This window comes from Aythya marila (assembly GCF_965140915.1).
Source record: "Aythya marila genome assembly, chromosome: Z".
NCBI lineage: Eukaryota > Metazoa > Chordata > Aves > Anseriformes > Anatidae > Aythya > Aythya marila.
Window position 1 is genome coordinate 30,429,682 of NC_139080.1, and position 17,664 is coordinate 30,447,345.

Genomic DNA, 17,664 nt, shown 5'->3' on the forward strand with positions numbered 1-17,664 from the left:
AAGCTAAAGAAAAAATACTCACCCAGAAAGCGACTGGTGAAAAAAATGGGTTGTTTGACTAGACTGAAGAAGACCCATAAGGGGGCTTCTTACATATAAGAAAATTAATACAAGGTTGCAAAAAGACAATGAATTTTCAAGAAATCCACGAGCTCTACATAAAACAAGGTAGTCTTGAACAGCAGTGTGATTTAGGCTGCCGTCTGTGAAACCATTTCTAGCCTTACCCGTTCATTGGAGATTTTAGGCAATTTAATCAAACATTTATCAGGAACGGATGAAGTATGGGCTATGCTTCTCTGTGCCTGGTGGATCAACAAGATGGCCATCCTTCCAACTCCCACCAAGCCATGTGAAATGCAAGCCACACAGAAGAGCAGAAGATATTAAATAATTTCACTCGACCATATTCCAAAAACTGAGATGCATCTGCATTAGGAAGATGTGACACACATATATATGTGTGTGTGTTCTGCCATAGTTTAACAGATAGACACATTTTAAACTATTGCCAACACAATGCAGTACAGCAACTTGATTTATTATATGCAGATTCTTCTGCATTGCTGCTAAACAGTACACTGGTCCAAAGTTACTAAAATACTTAAAAAACTATACATTATGTAAACAAAACATAAATAAGACAGCATAGTTCTTTGTACATACAGTTTAGTACAGATTGTTAGGAATTCGTGAATATGTACAATTCTATAACAGACTGCATTTTTTACAATGCATAAATATTTTTTACAGAAACAAATCAAAAATAAATTTGACAAATAAAAAGAAGACACATACTGTCATAAACACACTGCCAAACAGTCCATACTGTAAGATGGAACATGTGCAAAAAGCTAGATTTTTCAAAACTGTTTAATGAAATCATTGGTCATTTCTGACCTTTTTACTAAACAATTCTCTGACAAACTAAATATATTTTTTTCTTCTTATCCCCATAGGTAAACTGTAAAGAATTGTAATCTTGAGTAATTTTGAGTAATCAACTGTTTTGAACAATGTAAGAAATTATTCAACAGTTATAACTTCCAAAGTCAAGAATGCCCCACAATTTCAAAGTGGCTCATTTGCTCTAAATTTAGGATGCAGCTTTGTCAGGTTTATCAAGGCAAGATGATTGAGATGTTGGGAAGACAGTGGTAGGATTTCTGCTTGTGGACACAACCACAGGAGGCAGTGATGAAGACACTGAAGAACCTTTTGACGCTGAAGTATTTATAGCATTCAGAATGGCTCCCTCTGGACTAACCAAGAGTTTTTTGATAGAAGTGTCCAAATGAAACACTGAAGTGTTGCTTGGTAAATGAGAATTTGGAGGATGAACAGCAGAAACTGCAGCAGATGGAGCTAGAACATTAGCAGGAGATTTTATCACCGAAGACACAGACAGTGTTGTTGTGGACAGTGGAGTACATGAACTAGCTGGAGTAGCTAATACCTGGGGCGTTGCATGAACAATGGGTAAAGCATCTGCAGACCCAAAAGAGTTCACAATTTTTGTAGAGTTTTTCAAAGGATGTTTTGATGTTTGCAAACTTAGTGAATTACTTGGTGCTAGCATGATTTTCGAGGTTATTGAATTAACAATTGGTATACCTTGAGCCTCTTGGCCATGGTTAATATTTAAAGGAGGAGTCTGTTTTGTATTGTAAGACAGAAGAAGAACATGGCTGCCAGCTCCAAGGCCTTGTGGTGGCACAACAAAACAAGTACCATTAATCATTATCTGAGTTCCGGGTGCCAAAGGCATACAGGTGTTAATGACTATTTTCTGTTGAATGCTAGGTTCATTCGGCTGACCTGCCTTGCTCGTTACAGCTGGTGAAGCCGCACACATCTGAATGGTGGAAGTATAAGCATGACTTTGTTTCTCTATACAGAGAGGCACCTGCTGGCACTGTAGTGATGACAACGTAGGAAAAGTTATGACTTTACCTGTATTTGCAGGTGCAGTGGTCAACACACTTTGAGGTTTATGAATACCTGCATTACTTGGCACAGCAGCTGAAACTCCAGGTGACTGGAACTGAAGTAGTGTGGGCAGCTGGCTTTTTGCTACTGGAGGAGGAGCTGAAACTGCCGCCAAACGAGGAATTGTATGTAACACTTTCTGCGGGGTGGCTACAGATCCAGACAAGCTGATGACTGGAAACTGCAAAGTAGGTGTTAAGTTTTGAGGAGATACCACTGGCTGAGTTGTTGAAATCAGCACAGATGAAGCAAGATGTCCTGTTTTCACAGTTGATATACCCACAGTATTTCCAATATTTGCTGTACACAGTCGATTACCCAGAATTGGCCTTATTCTTGAGGGATCATTTCCACCAATCAAGACAGTAGGCCGTGTCCCAGAAGAAGTCCCACTCGGTGTTACTGAAACAGATTCTGCACTTACATTTGCTGTTGTTACTGAAAAGGAATTTGCAGTTTTTGCTGCAACACACACAGATTCATTAACTGACACAGCACTTTGACTCACAAAACTTGAACACACAGGAACCAAACTACTACTACTTGTCACAGATAAAGCCAAGCCCATGCTCTTTTTGTCTTCTCCCTTAGAAATGGCAGAGTGCAATAGATTAACTGGTGGAGTCTGCTGTGCATTGCCTTTAGTATTTACAATGGTTTGGCCTATATTTAGTCCAATTTTCACATCTTTTACTTGAGCAATAGTTGGTGATGAATGTATTCTTATTGGTGCTCCTATTGTAGTCGGGATCAGAACCAACTGTGGTTGCTCTGTGGTCTTATCAAAGGTTTTGCTGAGGGAAGAAGGAAGGTTATGTTTCAGAGACTCTGCAACTAAATTGGTAACCGATGGGCCATTGGGAATTTGAGTATTAATGAAAACTAATTTCTGAGCACTGATACCAGTGGATGTTAGAGAAGGTATAACATTGATTCCTGATGCCCCACAGGGGGATAAAATAGGTGGATTTGTGACTAAGGTAAGTTTCTGGACTGGAGTACCACTGATTAAATCCCCATTTGTTGCTGAACTAGAACTAGACTCATATTGTATAACAGAATTTGTTTTAGTTTTAGCATCACCTTGTTGCTGCATGGAAGAATTTGGAGTTATGACGGTGCTATTTTGTCCAACACTAGTCACAATAGCAGGACTTTTTGGAGTTGCTGATGTTGAACTGCTAGCTGATGAAATGCAGGACAAAGGACACACTTGGCTGGTGTTCTCTGTTACTTGACCCAAAGTGCCCCCAACAGCAGGCTGCTGTACTGTGAATTTGATATTTTTCTCCTGGTTAAAATCAACTGGGAAAGATGGAATGTTAACAGAAGAAGCTGTTGCGGGGGTAAATCCAGAAACACATGTTTGTCCAAAATGTGGGAGACCAGATGTGGCTGTTGCTACAGATGAAAGAGTAGAAGATGGTAATGCTGTAGTTTTTGGCACCAAAAAGGCCTGAAATTGAGGTGCATATGTGAAAACTGAACTAGAAGATATACTAGTAGATGAAATCTGGTCTGGGTTTGTCTGTACTTTTACAATTCCTGTGTTTCCACCTCGTGTTGTGACCAGAATAGATTGCGATTCTCTAATACACACGGTCTTCAATTCTTGCCTAGTTTCAAAGGATTCAGTTGTCTGCTGTGAGGCAAGACAATGCAAGGCAGAAGCAGTGTTTGTGGATGTACTTAATGTTGTTGCTGATATCAAAGACTGACTAGCTGTGGAAATAGTAGGTGAAGTCAAAGACACAGGGAATGTGGTAGTTGAAACTGTAGTCTTGATTTTGTCAGTTTCTGTTTGGCAAACCTTAACTGTTGATAATAAGTTACCTGCTGAAGTTATACCAGGCAATGTTTGTGTGCTGTTCTTGGGACCAGTCCCTTGTGACAAGTTGGTGGTATTCTTGTTAAAAATTGTATTTGGTGAGTGAGTGACAGCATTTGCCGGTGCTGTTACCAGTACAGGTGTTAAAGAAACACTGACATTTGTTATTTCTGGTAAAGTTGCACAGTGCAGCTCAGAAGTCTTTTGTTGTAGTGAATTCATGTCCTTGGACACAATTTTTCCTTCTTTCTGTTGAATAAGAAAATTCTTAGGTAAAATAAGAACTTGTTGCATGACTTTTTCTCCAGTTTTAGGGTCAATCACGGGTTGCATTTGAATTTTCACGGAGCTGTTGTTAAGGTCTATTGGTACACAATGACCATTTGGCATTTTGTATACCATTTGTAAAGGAGTCTTTGAATTGGTCTGACAGGGCAATGCTGGTTTTGTCAGTGATGATTCGACAGGTGATAAAACTGGCTTTTCAGAAGTAGGTACATTTATGCCTGGTGAAGGTGACACCTGATTTGTTAAGGTCACTTTGTTCCCAATATTCTTGGCAAGCAAGGCCTGGATGGGTTTGGTCCCTTTCAGAAAGCTTGACACTGATGTTGCAGGATCTGTCAAGGAAAATGATTCTGGAGGTGACCCTTCAATTTGTTTCAGCTCAGTCAAACAACTGTCTGTCTGTAGGCTACTTTCTGAACTCTGGACCGCAGCCTCACTAGTGCTTAGTTTAGCTTTCTTCCTTGGTGAAAGCTCATTAGTGCTTTGATCCAGACAACAGTTTTGCTTGGACTGTCGTTTAACAGATTTGGGCAGTGTCTTCTGTATTTCTTTAGAAGTTGATTCTTTTTTCAGAAGTCTGCTTTTTCCTGCAGGTAAATTCATCTCTAGTAGTTTCATTTCATCTGCAAGGATATTAAAACAGAAACGGTGTTTTACAAGTTTGCAATTGGTATCTCTACACAACAATTTGATAGTGTTTAGCAAAAGGTAAAATGCTAGTTTGTAAGTGTAAGGCTATGGGGAAGGAGAATGTCTGCTCTTTTAAGGGCATCTGGTCAACGACCTTTTTCAATGCAAAAAGGGGATAACAAGAAAAGAAGGAAGCCATAAACAAGAATGTATAGGGACAGAAACCTGATCAGCATGGGGGAAACTGAGGAAAACTAAACCTGGTCAGACATCCTAATTGATGAGGGCACGTGAGAATTGATTCAGGCAAAGTTACCTAATCAGGGACCTGGCCAGTTGGGACACTAATGGAAAAAGGGGGGATCAGAAACAAAATATATGGAGGCACAGATCTAAAAAAACAGACATGGAGACAATGACAAGAAACAATATCACTGGTCCCATCAACTGATGGGCTATGCAAGAAACTACAAGTGCCACTTTCAGGAAAAAAAGGACTTCATGGACTTCGCAGCTGGTCAGACTGTAAACCAGGGGGATCATGGACAGAGAGCTGGAGTGTGGGATTCAGTAGAGCTAGACAAATTCATGAAGGGATATTTAAGGTGAGGGGCAGCTGCAAGTAACAAAGATGGGGTGGGGGTGCAAGGGTGGGCAGAAAAGGGAATAGAAGAAGCTCATCACACGTAAAACAGGGCCAGACAGAACTCTCTTCTGGCTAAGTGCTCCGTATGGTCATCACAGTCTTTTAACTTCTTATTAAATATTTTCCTAATGATCTCTCTGTGTAATCTCACACCCCATCCATGTGTGTGTCTGTGCTACAAGGAATGAGTGCTAGCTACTGGTGAGACCTGTGTTTGTGAGTGAAATCTTGGTGCCAGCACCAAACAGGGCAGTAGGTGCCCCTGACTCAGTGTCAGCTACTGGGGTGGGTGGGGGCCTGACCATCAATAGCTGGAGGGGCCTCAGCCCCCTGGATCTAGGAAGTGTTTTGCAGACTTTGTACCTGCAGTGCCAGCTACTGGGGACACTGGAGTGATAGACTGGGGGCTAACTACAGGAGTCAGACTGTGGGTGTAGGTGCTCCTGGCCTGCAGTGCCAGCTACTGTAGTGTATGTGGCAGGGTGTCTCTGCCTGGGGTGGGAATGGTGTGTGCATCCTGAAACCAGCTACTGGGGGGACTGGTGTGAACGAGGGACTCAGCACTGCCCACTGGAGAAGTAGGGGGGGTCACAGATAGTCTGCCTGCTGCCAGCCTCTGGAAAAGAGGGCCCAAGGCTCTTCACCTTCCCCAGACTGGGTGCGTGTAGGGGTGTGCACATGTGATTCACTGGCAAACTTCAGGCTGGACTAGCTGTAGGGTAGGGGAGCCTGAGGTCCCAGCTGGGGTATCAGGTGGGTGGACAGTTTGTGCTGGTACATCCAGGGGAATTTGCAAGTGTGGAGTGCCTGTGGGATGAGGGTGTTAGTGCTTTGTGTTTGCAGCAAGCACCAAGCTGGACGAGGCAGTGAGTAGGGGGGATGTGTGAAGCAAGTAAAGGAGCATGGGATCTGGGCAGGGGTACCAGGTGGACAGAGAGGGCCACCCTAGTACTGAGAAGATCTGCACATGCTTGTGAACCTAGAGAGTGTTGTGTGTGCACCTTCACCAGTGGGTTTCTATCTCTAGCAGACAAAAAGGAAAGTGGACTCAGCTGTCTGATTATGTTTTATGCCAGACTTTAACACAGGTGCTGCTGAAGGCAGCACCTTGTCTGTGGCAGCCTGCGTGACAGGCTGTGTCACTGTGTGCATGTGTGTATGTGTGTATGTGTGACAGTGTTGTGTGCATGTGCATCTCTGGGATGTGTGCTCAGCTTCGCCACTGGCTGAACCTGCTAAAGGACAGCGGTAGCTGCACCCCTCAGCCTGATCAGAGACCCCGGGCTCCTGGGAATACTGAGCTGGGCTTCAGTGGCCTGGTAAGGACTCCTGGGCTGGGGTTGCTGAAGGAGGTGGCTCTGTTCCTAAACCTTATAAATAAGCATTTGTCATGACAACTGTGAAGAGCAGTCTCTGAAGTGATGACTGTTAGTCAGCCTTACTTAATCTTTTCTTTAAACAAGTTGTTTCCAATTTAGTTTTATATTGGTTTTACACAGTGAAGTGTTGGCAATGGGAGAGCTGCACGGCTGGCTTCACAGAGAAACGACCAGGGGCTGCCCCTGTGCCAAACACAATTGGATCCAGGTAGCTTCAAAATGGACCCACAGCAAGACACAACTAAGCCCATCAGTCAGGCTGGGGGCACCACTGGGAAAGTGTATTTAAGAAAATGTGAAAACTTTCGCATCAGAGTGTGTGAGAGAGAAGTGAGAAAACAATGTCTGAGAAACAACTGATCCTGCAGACACCAAGCTCAGAGAAGGAGGGGAAGGAGATGGTGCAGGCATGGAACTGATATTTTCCTGCAGTTCGTGGACAGGATCATGCTGGAGCAGATATCCACACTGCAGAGCATGGAGAACCATACACCACAGCAGGTGTACACGGTCTGAAAGAAGTTGCAGGCTATGAAGTGCCTACTGGCTCCTCACAGGTACCTGGAGCAGGCTCCTCACAGGTACCAGGGGCTGTGGAGAAGAACACTGATGCTGGAACAGTCTTACTCTGAAGGACTGTTGCCTGTGGACCCACACTGGAGCAGTTCTTGAAGGACTGCTGCCTACAGCAGCAACCCATGCTAGAGCTGGGGAAAGGTGTGAAGATGAAGAAGCAGCAGAGAGAAACTGCTATGAATTGACCACAACCCCCATTCCCCACCCACCTCATGCCACTCAGTGCAGGGAGGAAGTGGAGGAGTTGGGAATGGTGTAAAGTTCAGCCTGGGTAGGGAGAAAGTGGTTTAGTTTTTGTCTTTGTTTCTGACCATCCTACTTGAATTGGCAATCAATTAAATTAATTCTCCCTACATTGAGTCTGTTTTGTGTGTGACACTAATTGGTAAATGATTTCCCTGTCTTTATCTCGACCAATCTTTATCTTTTCCCATCTTATTTTCTTCTCTGTCCCGCCAAGGACAGGGAATGACAGGGCAGCTGGGTGGGTATCTGGTAGCCAGCCAAGGTCAATCCACCACAAAGTTAAATTCTGAGCAGGCACATTATGTGATCACAGAAATGATTCAGCATTAAAAATGGCAAAAGCTTGCATGAATAAGAACTCTCAGATTGGTCATATTCTGCCCCCCTCTAGCCTACACCTATCAGATGTATGTCTAAATCTATTTTAATATTAACAAAATGGTAGCTGAGGTAAAAACTATGATGCAACCTCACATAGAGAAATTCATTTCCTTAATCAACTTGATTCAGGTCATGGATCAAGTTCAGGCTATCAAATTCCATTAAATGCTTACCATTGTCTGGGTGATCTTTTCTGGGAATTTCCACATGTTCTGCAGACTCTGAAGATTTACTGCTTACTATTGCAAAAGAATCTTTGCCAGCATCAACCTCACTTTCATCATTACTCCACAATTCTCTGGTAAATTTATCATGGTCTGGATGTCTTTTAAAGTCATCGTAGTCCTTCTTCAATCTAGACCTTGAAAGTAACAAAACTAACTTTACCAAAGAATACCACTTTCTTTTAACATTCTTTTGTTTGTATTTGCTGCTACAGTAGTTGGTGTAGAACTAATTGCCTGTGTCCTTCAAAATTTTTCAGGGTAGCACTGCAAGTCTCTAAGCCCCATAAACATGAAGTAACAGTAATACTTCTTTCCTCACCAAAAAAAATGAATTGTATGCCATTAAGTCCTCTAACTATAAGCAAAAAGACTGAGTCAATTATGTCTGTCAGTGTTGAACTGCATTCATTTTCTGCTTCTTACTTCAGTTTGCACTGTGACAAACGTATCTGTATGAACTTGAATATTAGCTGTAACAAGTCTACTCCTTCCTCTGAAAACTGTGTCAACTCGAGAATTAAGTAAATTTTGTTTTTTTGAATGCATCGTGCTTCTGGCCCAGCTACGGGACCTTAACGTACCTTTCTCCTTCAAGAGGACTTTTTATTCTGTGGGCCATTAGAACAGCTGCCACTGTCATTTCCACACGTTCACACTCCACTAAGAACGTGCATGTGATGGAATTGCACAGCTGCTTTACTCACTTGAGCACTCTTCAGAAACACATCCATTTTATAGCACACTTGACACTCCTCAACTGCTGCATATTTGCATTGTCCCTTCTTCTATGCCATTGTTTAGATGAGATCGAGGGATATTTTAGCATACAAATATAGTGAACTGCATGATTCAGCTTGTGGTAACCAACAAAATATTCAGGAGTATTAATTAGCAAAAGAATAAGGTGATAGCAATTAACACCTCGTGTAGAACAGAATCTAGAATCCAGTCTGGACCTAAACTCAAGCCTTCGTCACAGTAAGAATAATACCTTAATTTTACCCATTCTTATAGGTTAAAAACATATTTTTTTGCACCAAGTGCAGCAATGACTAGCTGTCCCCAAAGGGATGGGAAGGGAGGAGCTGAACTGAGTACTGAAGATGGTAGGGCAGAAGACTCACAAGCCAGGACATCATCCCACTGCCCCTGAGTGGGAGTACAGAGCAGGCCTGGAGATGGTATCTGTTTTCAGCCAAGAGCCCAAATCAACAGGCAAGTTCCTGGTGATGACGCAGGTCTGAGGTCGAGCTGGGAAGTCAATTCACAGCTTCAGGTCAGGATCAGACCCAGTGATGGCCACCAGGGTTAGACCCAATCCAGTCATTGTTGGGCCCAATCATGATACAGGACTGAGCTCAGCCTGTGGGTCAGACAAGATCTGCAAGACCCATAACCAGACAGGGGCAGTGCTATAGCTGAGCTGGAAACTAACATTTGTATGGCAGAGGTTGACGGCTGCATAATGACCTGAAATTGGGGTCCTGGGCCCACGGACATGGGATGCAGATGGAGAGCCAGGTGAGGTTCATCAGGAGCGGTAAGACCTATCTGTGTGCTCTCAGCTTTGACACTCTCACTGAGCGAAAACAACATTGAAGACTGTGTGAAGATGTAGTGCAGTGATACTTCATTAACTCTACCATTAGGATTTTGAGCTTTAAGTCTAGGTGTGGAAGAACTACAGAAGGACACTGGGGAACTACAGCAGGACACTAGGCAAACAGTACTGTATTAACATGTATTAACATTTCTGAATGGGAATTTCCTTCTTTTCTTCAGCAGAAGTTATGGCATGGTGCCAGTAAACAAATCCGATCAGTAGGTACAAGTGACTTTTCCTTTTAAACCTTGCTGCTATTCAAATACCATTCAACACTACACTCTACAATTTTGAAAGGAATAGAGTACCTCAGAAGGGGAAAATAGCATTTCAGTCATAAAGAGTACTTCTATTAATTAAAGACAACAAAAACGAAGGAAGAAAAACTCCAGACTCTTAATCCATATTGATGCCTTGCAGTGCTGAAAAGAGCACTGCCCAGCAATTGAAAACCTAGCAGGCCAACACTGTGATTCAATTAGAAGTTAACTGGCTGACATGCCCTTTGGACACTACAACTGTAGCTAGAGCTGTGATGGTGCTGCTGCTTACATTATCATAAGCAGTCTTCACTCAATTGCTTTTTCCCTTTCATGACACCTTTTTTTTACCACTGTCGTTGGTACTACACAGCTGACTAGCAGCTGCATACTGAACTCGAGAGAGACACTGATATAGAATCCCCCCATACATCTCTCTCTCTTTTACCCCCAGTTTGTAAAGACTGTTTTTCAGCTTGAGCTTTCCCTGGTGTACAGTGAGTCTGTCCAAGTTCTGCCACAAATATGCCAAGGCTAGTATTGCTGCAGAAATTGTGGTTACAATACAGAGCTTACATATGAGAAATACAAATTCACCCCAAAAACTATCCTCTACTTGAAATGCATGCTTCTTTAGCTACCAGCACATATATGCCAGACCTCAGCTGCATGAGTAAAATCACCACCAATATGAGTAAAACCCCTCACATTAGGCCTCCCTCATACACAGTACTTCTGTGAAGACACTTTACACTATGGAGCCACTTCCATAAGCACCACAGTTAATAAAGAAAAACTAGTAATCTACAGCAGAATTTACATAAAGGATAATATACATAAAGGATAAACCAGAGAGCCAATATACTGGAAACTGAAATTCCTTCTACCAGTATACCTGTCACTTTCCAAAATGAGTCTGAGTTGCTACAGACAGGAAGAACAGCGACAAAAATGAATAGAAACTCAAACAGAAAAGAATAGAAATGAGTAGAACTTGTACTTTGGTCTATTGTTTAAAGTGAAGTGTTCAAAAATATCCTAAATTTCCAAATAAGGAAATAAGGTTTTTCATTCATGAATGATACCCATAAAGTGACCTACTAAGGAACCACCTCTTACTGTCATTGGTGTTATAAGTTTTGTTTCTTTTTCATGTCGTATATTTTATGCTTTTCAGAATTAATTCTGCACCATGTAACTATATAAGTTGCTTTCTTCACACTCAACGTATAAGCAGCAGCCTAACTTTATCTAAAATTCAACACACACTCATATTTACTCTTTCAGTGTCTATGTGGCAAAACAGACAACATGTATACATGTTGCCCTGTATACAGGGCAACACCTGTCGTCTGTAGGTCAACACCTGTAACTATAACAGAGAAGTGGCACCAATCTTCAATACCAAATGACATTATAAAATCAGTATCAGATCTCCACAGGGCTTAGAGTATGGGTGCTAGATCTCAAAGAATCTTCGCTGCTGTTAACACCTTTACTTATCTGCCTCTGCTACACTGACATATAATTCTAGATGCATTCTAAATTCACAGGGCTACAACCATGTTTTAAGAATTGACTTGAATTGCTTTGTGGAGAATTCAAAAGCAACCTATTTTGGTAGCTTTAGACAGTATGCAGTCAGACTTAAAGTGTCATAAGAAGTCCTGGTCCAGTTATGTAGATACAGGTTTTCAGAATCATTTAGCCAAATAAACAGCAATAAAAATCCTAGTTGGATTGTGGTACAACTATTGAGATAGGCATACTTAAGGATTCTAGACCATTTTAGAGAAAAAAAAAATATTAGGAGTTAAACTTTACTTAGAGACACTTAGTCTGGAACATAAAATAATCCTTTCATCTAAAGCATTGACAATGCCTCCCTCCTATCTTCAAAATATATTCACTTAGTTTATTTGAGAAGCAAACTAATATTGATTAGCTTTAAAAAGATTCACTTTGTTCTGTTTCACATCCCATGCACTATTGTTAAAAAAAGAGCAGCTAATTACCTGTTCCTTTGAAATGCTTTCATAAGCTTTGGTTCCCATGGTAACAGTTCATTAAGCAGTCGTATCAACGTACCATGCAATTCCTTTACTGCTTGCTTCCGGTGGTACCATCTTCCCTGAAAACATAAACACCATTTATTTATCATTGCATTAGACTTGAATCTTGTTTTCGTGTATTAATCCTACAGTAATCATGGTACATGTTAATACAACATAGAAAGAAAACAACTGAAAGAAAATGTTAGTGAGTTTCACTCAGTCTATCTACCCCTAGCATATGTAAGATGAATGAGTATTTCCACGTTTTTATGGTACAGAGAGACAATATACTAGTTAAGAAAGTAATACTGTAAAGATGTTAGTTTTTTATAGCCAAAACTTAAAATCAAAGCAGAATCTTAAAAAAACACTAAGTTTTTAAATTCACTTATGCTGGTAACTAACAAATGTATTAGTCTATTTCATACCAAAAATGTATTTACGTTTTTAGTAGGTAGAAACAAAATTCCTACAGGAAATCTTAGAATAATTTCATTTAAAGCAAATGATACAATTTATATTATTATTTGCAAAAACAATTTACTATAAATTTCAGGGAGAAAAATCACAGTTTTTGCAATATAATTTTTCAATTTATTCAAAGTTTTAGATTAAAGAATTTTTAATAGAAATGTACTGCAACTTGGTTGTTAATGGAACAGCAGGCTATGGACAACAATTTCCTAGCTCTAAAGCCTTAAGTTTTTAACTCATGTAATTAAAACTTATTTTCTTATCCAAATTGAAATATGTCATCTTATGATCTTCCATAGAGAATTGTTTGTTAAGTCTGGAAAGGCTGAATGAGGATAAAAGATAATGGGGAAAAAACAAAACAAAACAAAACAAAAAAACAATTAGAGTGTATATACACAGCACTATTTTTTTTTTCCTCATTTAAATAGGCAAAATACAATATGGGAAAAAAACCCACACAGTGGTCACAATATGACAAAACATCTTTCTTAACGATCTTAGACACATATACATTCCTCTTAAGTATTTTTTCCAAGTAGTAGTTCTCTGGTTTATTACATAAGCAAATGAACAAGGCATATTTTGACATTAAAATTTCAATCCTGGATATGGGGAGAGCAGACTTGAGGCTGCTCAGGGAACTAGTTATTAAGGTCCCCTGGGAAACTTCTTTTGAAGGCACTGGAGTCCATCAGGGCTCGTCACTTTTTATTAGCCATCTCTTAAGAGTGCAGGAGCAGGCAATTCCAAAGTACTAGAAGTAAAGCAAGCAGGGCAGAAAGCTGGCTCAGCTAAGAGGGATCTTTTTCTAGAGCTTAGGTGGAAAAGGAAAGTGTATGGATATTGTAAGCAAAGTCAAGTGACACAGGAAAACCACAGAGACACAGAGATGCTGTTTGCCACTGTGGGGATAAATTCAGTGCAGCTAAAGTTCAGTTAGAGTTGAAGCTGGTCAGTAGTGCAGGGGACAACAAAAATGGCGTTTTTAAGTATATTAACAGCAAAAGGATGACCAGGACAATATTGGCCCATACTGGATGAGGCTAGTCACCTTACAAATAGGGATGTAGGCAAGGCAGAGACACTTAATGCCTTCTTCACCTCTTCTTTAGCACCAATGCTCAGTCCTAGGACCTGTGGAGCCCTGAGCTGGAGGACTGTGACTGCAGTAAACTCCCAACTAACTCTGAACTTCTGCAGGACTTGCTGCTCCAGCTGAATGCACTAAGTCTATGGAGCCCCATGCGATTCAACCCAGAGTACTCAAAGAGCTGGCTGATGTCATCACAAAATCTCTTTCAAACATTTGAAAGTCCTGGCAATCTGGAGAGGTCCCAGTTGACTGGAAGCTGGCAAGTGTGGTTCCAGCTTTTAAGAAGGGTAAGAAAAAAGATTCAGGTAATTACAGGCTTGTCAGTCTTAGTTCAGTGCCAGGTAAAATTATGGAGAAGATTATTCTAGGAGTTAAACACCTGAAAAACAATGCAGTCAGTGCTCATAGCCAGCACAGGTTCAAGGGGGAAAATTCCGTTTAACTAAATTAATTTCCTTTTACAAGATCACCCACTTAATCAACCAATCGAAGCAGCAGACCTGATCTTTTTGGATTTCAGCAAAGCTTTTGATACTGTCTCTCACTGTATCCTTCTGGACAAATCGTCCAGCATACACCTAGACAATTACATAATGCAGTGTATGAAAATTGGCTGATGGGTTGGGCTCAAATGGATTACATCAAACTGATGGACAGTCACTAGTGGGGTTCTGCAGGGCTCTGTTCTGGGGCTGGTTTAATTATTTTTTTTTTTTTTTAGGAATGATCTGGACACAGGACTCAAACTCATACTAAGTAAATTCCAGATGATAATAAGATAGGACCTGTTGAGAGGCCTTGCAGAGAGATCTTGACAAATTAGAGCTGGGCAATCATCAAATGTATGAAACTTAAGAGCAAGTGCCAGATTTTGCACCTGTGCTGGGGCAGTCCTTGATTATGTACAGACTGGAGGAAGAGAGGCCAGCAAAACAGCCCCAGTACGAGGGATCTAGGGGTTTTGGTCAATGGTAAAATGAATGTGAGTCAACTGGGGTGCATCAAGCACAGCACTGTTAGCTGGTCAAGGGAAGTGATTGTCAAGCTCTACTCTGTGCTGGTGAAGCTTCACCTCAAGTACAGCGTGTATTTTGGGTGCCACAATTTAAGATGGACATAAAACTATTGGAACGTCCTAAGGAGGGTTACACAGATGGTGAATGGTCTGGAGGGGAAGATGTGTGAGGAGCAGCTAAGGTCCCTTGGTTTGCTCAGCCCCGAGCAGAGCAGGCTGAGGGGAGGCCTCATGGCGGCCTGCAGCTCCCTCAGGAGGGGAGCGGAGGGGCAGGCGCTGAGCTCTGCTCTCTGGGGACAGCGACAGGACCCGAGGGGACGGCATGGAGCTGGGACAGGGGAGGGTCAGGCTGGGGGTTAGGGACAGGTTCTGCACCCAGAAGGTGGTTGGGAACTGGGACAGGCTTCCCAGGGCAGTGGGCACAGCACCGAGCCTGCTGGAGATCAAGAAGCATGTGGACAATGATCTCAGATGTATGGTTTAATTTTTAGGTAGTCCTGTTAGACTTAATGATCTTTGTGGGTCCCTTACAATTCATGACATTCTGTGATTTAGTGATATATGAACAGCTACAAAAAGAGATATGGTATGCTATAGTACTTTTGCCATTCTAAGTAATTCAGCGCATTTTACATAAATGAGGATTCATTACATCCGTTGACTTGTCAGAGATGTTAAGAAAATAAAGAGACTACAGTTCTGCAAGAAAAAGAAGCAAGACTTGGGAATCTATGTATTTGATACATATCTTCAGCTTTTGATAAACAGCTCCCTGTGGTCCAGCGCACAAATAAACCTATGGAAGAAAAGGCTGGACAAAGCTCAACTTGTCTGCTATCCGACAGTCTTTAATAATGAATTTTCTATGCACTGTGGAATAATTCCTTTCTACAAGTTTCAGCTGATCTCTACAATGCGCAGCAGGGCCAATCAGGCTGAATGCTTGTTTGAAGACCAGGTATCTTATTTATAAGTAATCATTTACATGTTACATAGCAAAATGAACAGCTACCCCTTCAAATTCTTTGATTAAAATTAAAAAATCAGAAGGTTTTAACTAGGATATTATGCCCCATTACCACATAACAATTAGTGCTGAGCCCACAGGCAACCCAGGAAACTGCTCTAATTTTCCCCACTTGTGGCCAGTCATAATTTGCACATGTAATACACTGCAGCATAAAACCTGCCACTGAGCACTGCAACAGGAAATAGCCTTTGTGTATACTGCAGCCTACCAAAGGCAACCAATATCACCTCTTAATACTAGCAGTCAACAGAATTAATTGCTAATTTATGAGAGAATTATGTGAACAGATTTATCTTTCCAGTAAAGTATTTAAAACATTTCACAGAGTTTTAAGTGATTGATTATATACTACATAGTATCAGTGGATTATGTCAAAAGAAAAAATAAATTATATCATTACTGTCAGAATATAGAAATGCTGTACAAGATCTGATATAGCAAAGAATGGGATGTGTGAAAAAATGTATTAAAATGACTACAGAGTAAAAATCAACAAGACATGGTGAATTTTTAAGATACTCATTTATTGTTAAATAAGATTTGGTTTATACAGGAAAACAAAACAAAACAAAACAAAACAAAACAAAAAACTTTATCTATGAGCCAGATAAATACTAGCTGAATCACTGAGTAAACTTCGAACTGATACCTGTATCATGCATTGAATAGCTGGACACAAGTAGAAGGCTTAATCAAGAATAGACCTCAGAACTTTACCACCTGCATTATCACGTAAAGGAAAGTTCTTTTTTTTTAGAGGTCACATTTCTCCTTGCTTAAAAAAAAAAAATAAGGCAAAAAATACACACAATTCTAGTGATAGTTTTTTAATGAAAATTATTGTCCTCTACTTACCATCTCTAGAAAACCCAATTTGATTCCCAATCATTTTTATGCAATTATGTAAATACATATTAACAAATGTATTAATTATTTTCCTGTATTTCAACTACTCACTTTTTTACTGGGGTTTAGTAGTTGGCAGTAAATCTGGTAGTGACAACACACAGAAATTAGAGTATCTTTTCCTCAGAAAGAATATCTTTCCCTCAGAAACAGCCATGGTGCAGAACATATAGGGACCAAAAAGTTTGGAAAAATAAATCCTTATTTTTTCAATAACTGTAGTTCAGTTCAATCAGCTATTGTTCCTTAAATTTTAAAATATAAAAAGGGAAATAAAAAATGTCTACAAGCTTGACACACATCACTACAAAATTTAGCATCATGTTTGTTATGCGATTTAATTCTCTAATATAGTGTACTGGTTTCAGCTGGGATTGAGTACATAGAGTTTCTTCATAGAAGCTGGTAGGGTGCTGTGTTTTGGATATCTGATGAAAATTGTGGTGATAAAACACTGATGTTTTAGATGTTGCAGGGCAGTGCTGACTGGAAAATGGACTTTTCAGCTTCTCGTGATGCCCTGCCAGCAAAGAGGTTGAGGAGACACAAAGAGCTGGGAAGGGACGCAGCCAGGACAGGCGACCCAAACCAACCCAAGGAATATTCTATACCATATGACATCGTGATCAGCAATAAAACTGGGGGGAGTAGCCTGAGGGCAGGGCACTGCCATTGCTCAGGGACTGGCTGAGCATCAGTTAGATGGTGGTGAGTAGCTGCGATGTACATCACTTACTTTGTGTATTCTTTTCTTTTTTTTCCTCTCCTCTTTCTTTCCTATTAAACTGCCCTAAACTCATGAGTTTTGTTTTGTTTTGTTTTTCCATGCTTCTCTCCCTCTGGTGTGCATGAGTGAATGGTTGTGTGGTGCTTAACTGCCTGCTGGGTTAAACTACAACACATAGTCTTGTGATTTTCCAATAAAAAAGCAAATCAATGATTGATGAAGCTCTGACCTAGCTCCCTACTTCAGCAATATGTAGCAGCCTACTTTCTATGCAACATAAACTTCCCTTTACAAATATTTATGTATAAA

At 40.8% G+C, this 17,664-nt stretch overlaps 1 protein-coding gene across 4 annotated transcripts in view; it reads right to left on the reverse strand.

Moving 5' to 3' along the window:
• Window positions 1-520: 520 nt before the first annotated feature.
• The window catches only part of BRD10 (bromodomain containing 10), a 59,822-nt gene continuing 42,678 nt past the window's right edge, over window positions 521-17,664 (reverse strand). For 3 of the 4 annotated variants that reach the window (XM_082783864.1, XM_082783863.1, XM_082783866.1), the window contains 3 exons: window positions 12,069-12,184; window positions 8,137-8,324; window positions 521-4,728 (listed from right to left, as the gene is read on the reverse strand). In XM_082783864.1, the coding sequence (XP_082639990.1) occupies window positions 1,097-4,728; window positions 8,137-8,324; window positions 12,069-12,184 (3,936 nt within the window). In that variant the 3' untranslated portion in view covers window positions 521-1,096. The remainder of the gene's footprint in view (window positions 4,729-8,136; window positions 8,325-12,068; window positions 12,185-17,664) is intronic. The other variant, XM_082783865.1, reaches the window with a different exon arrangement.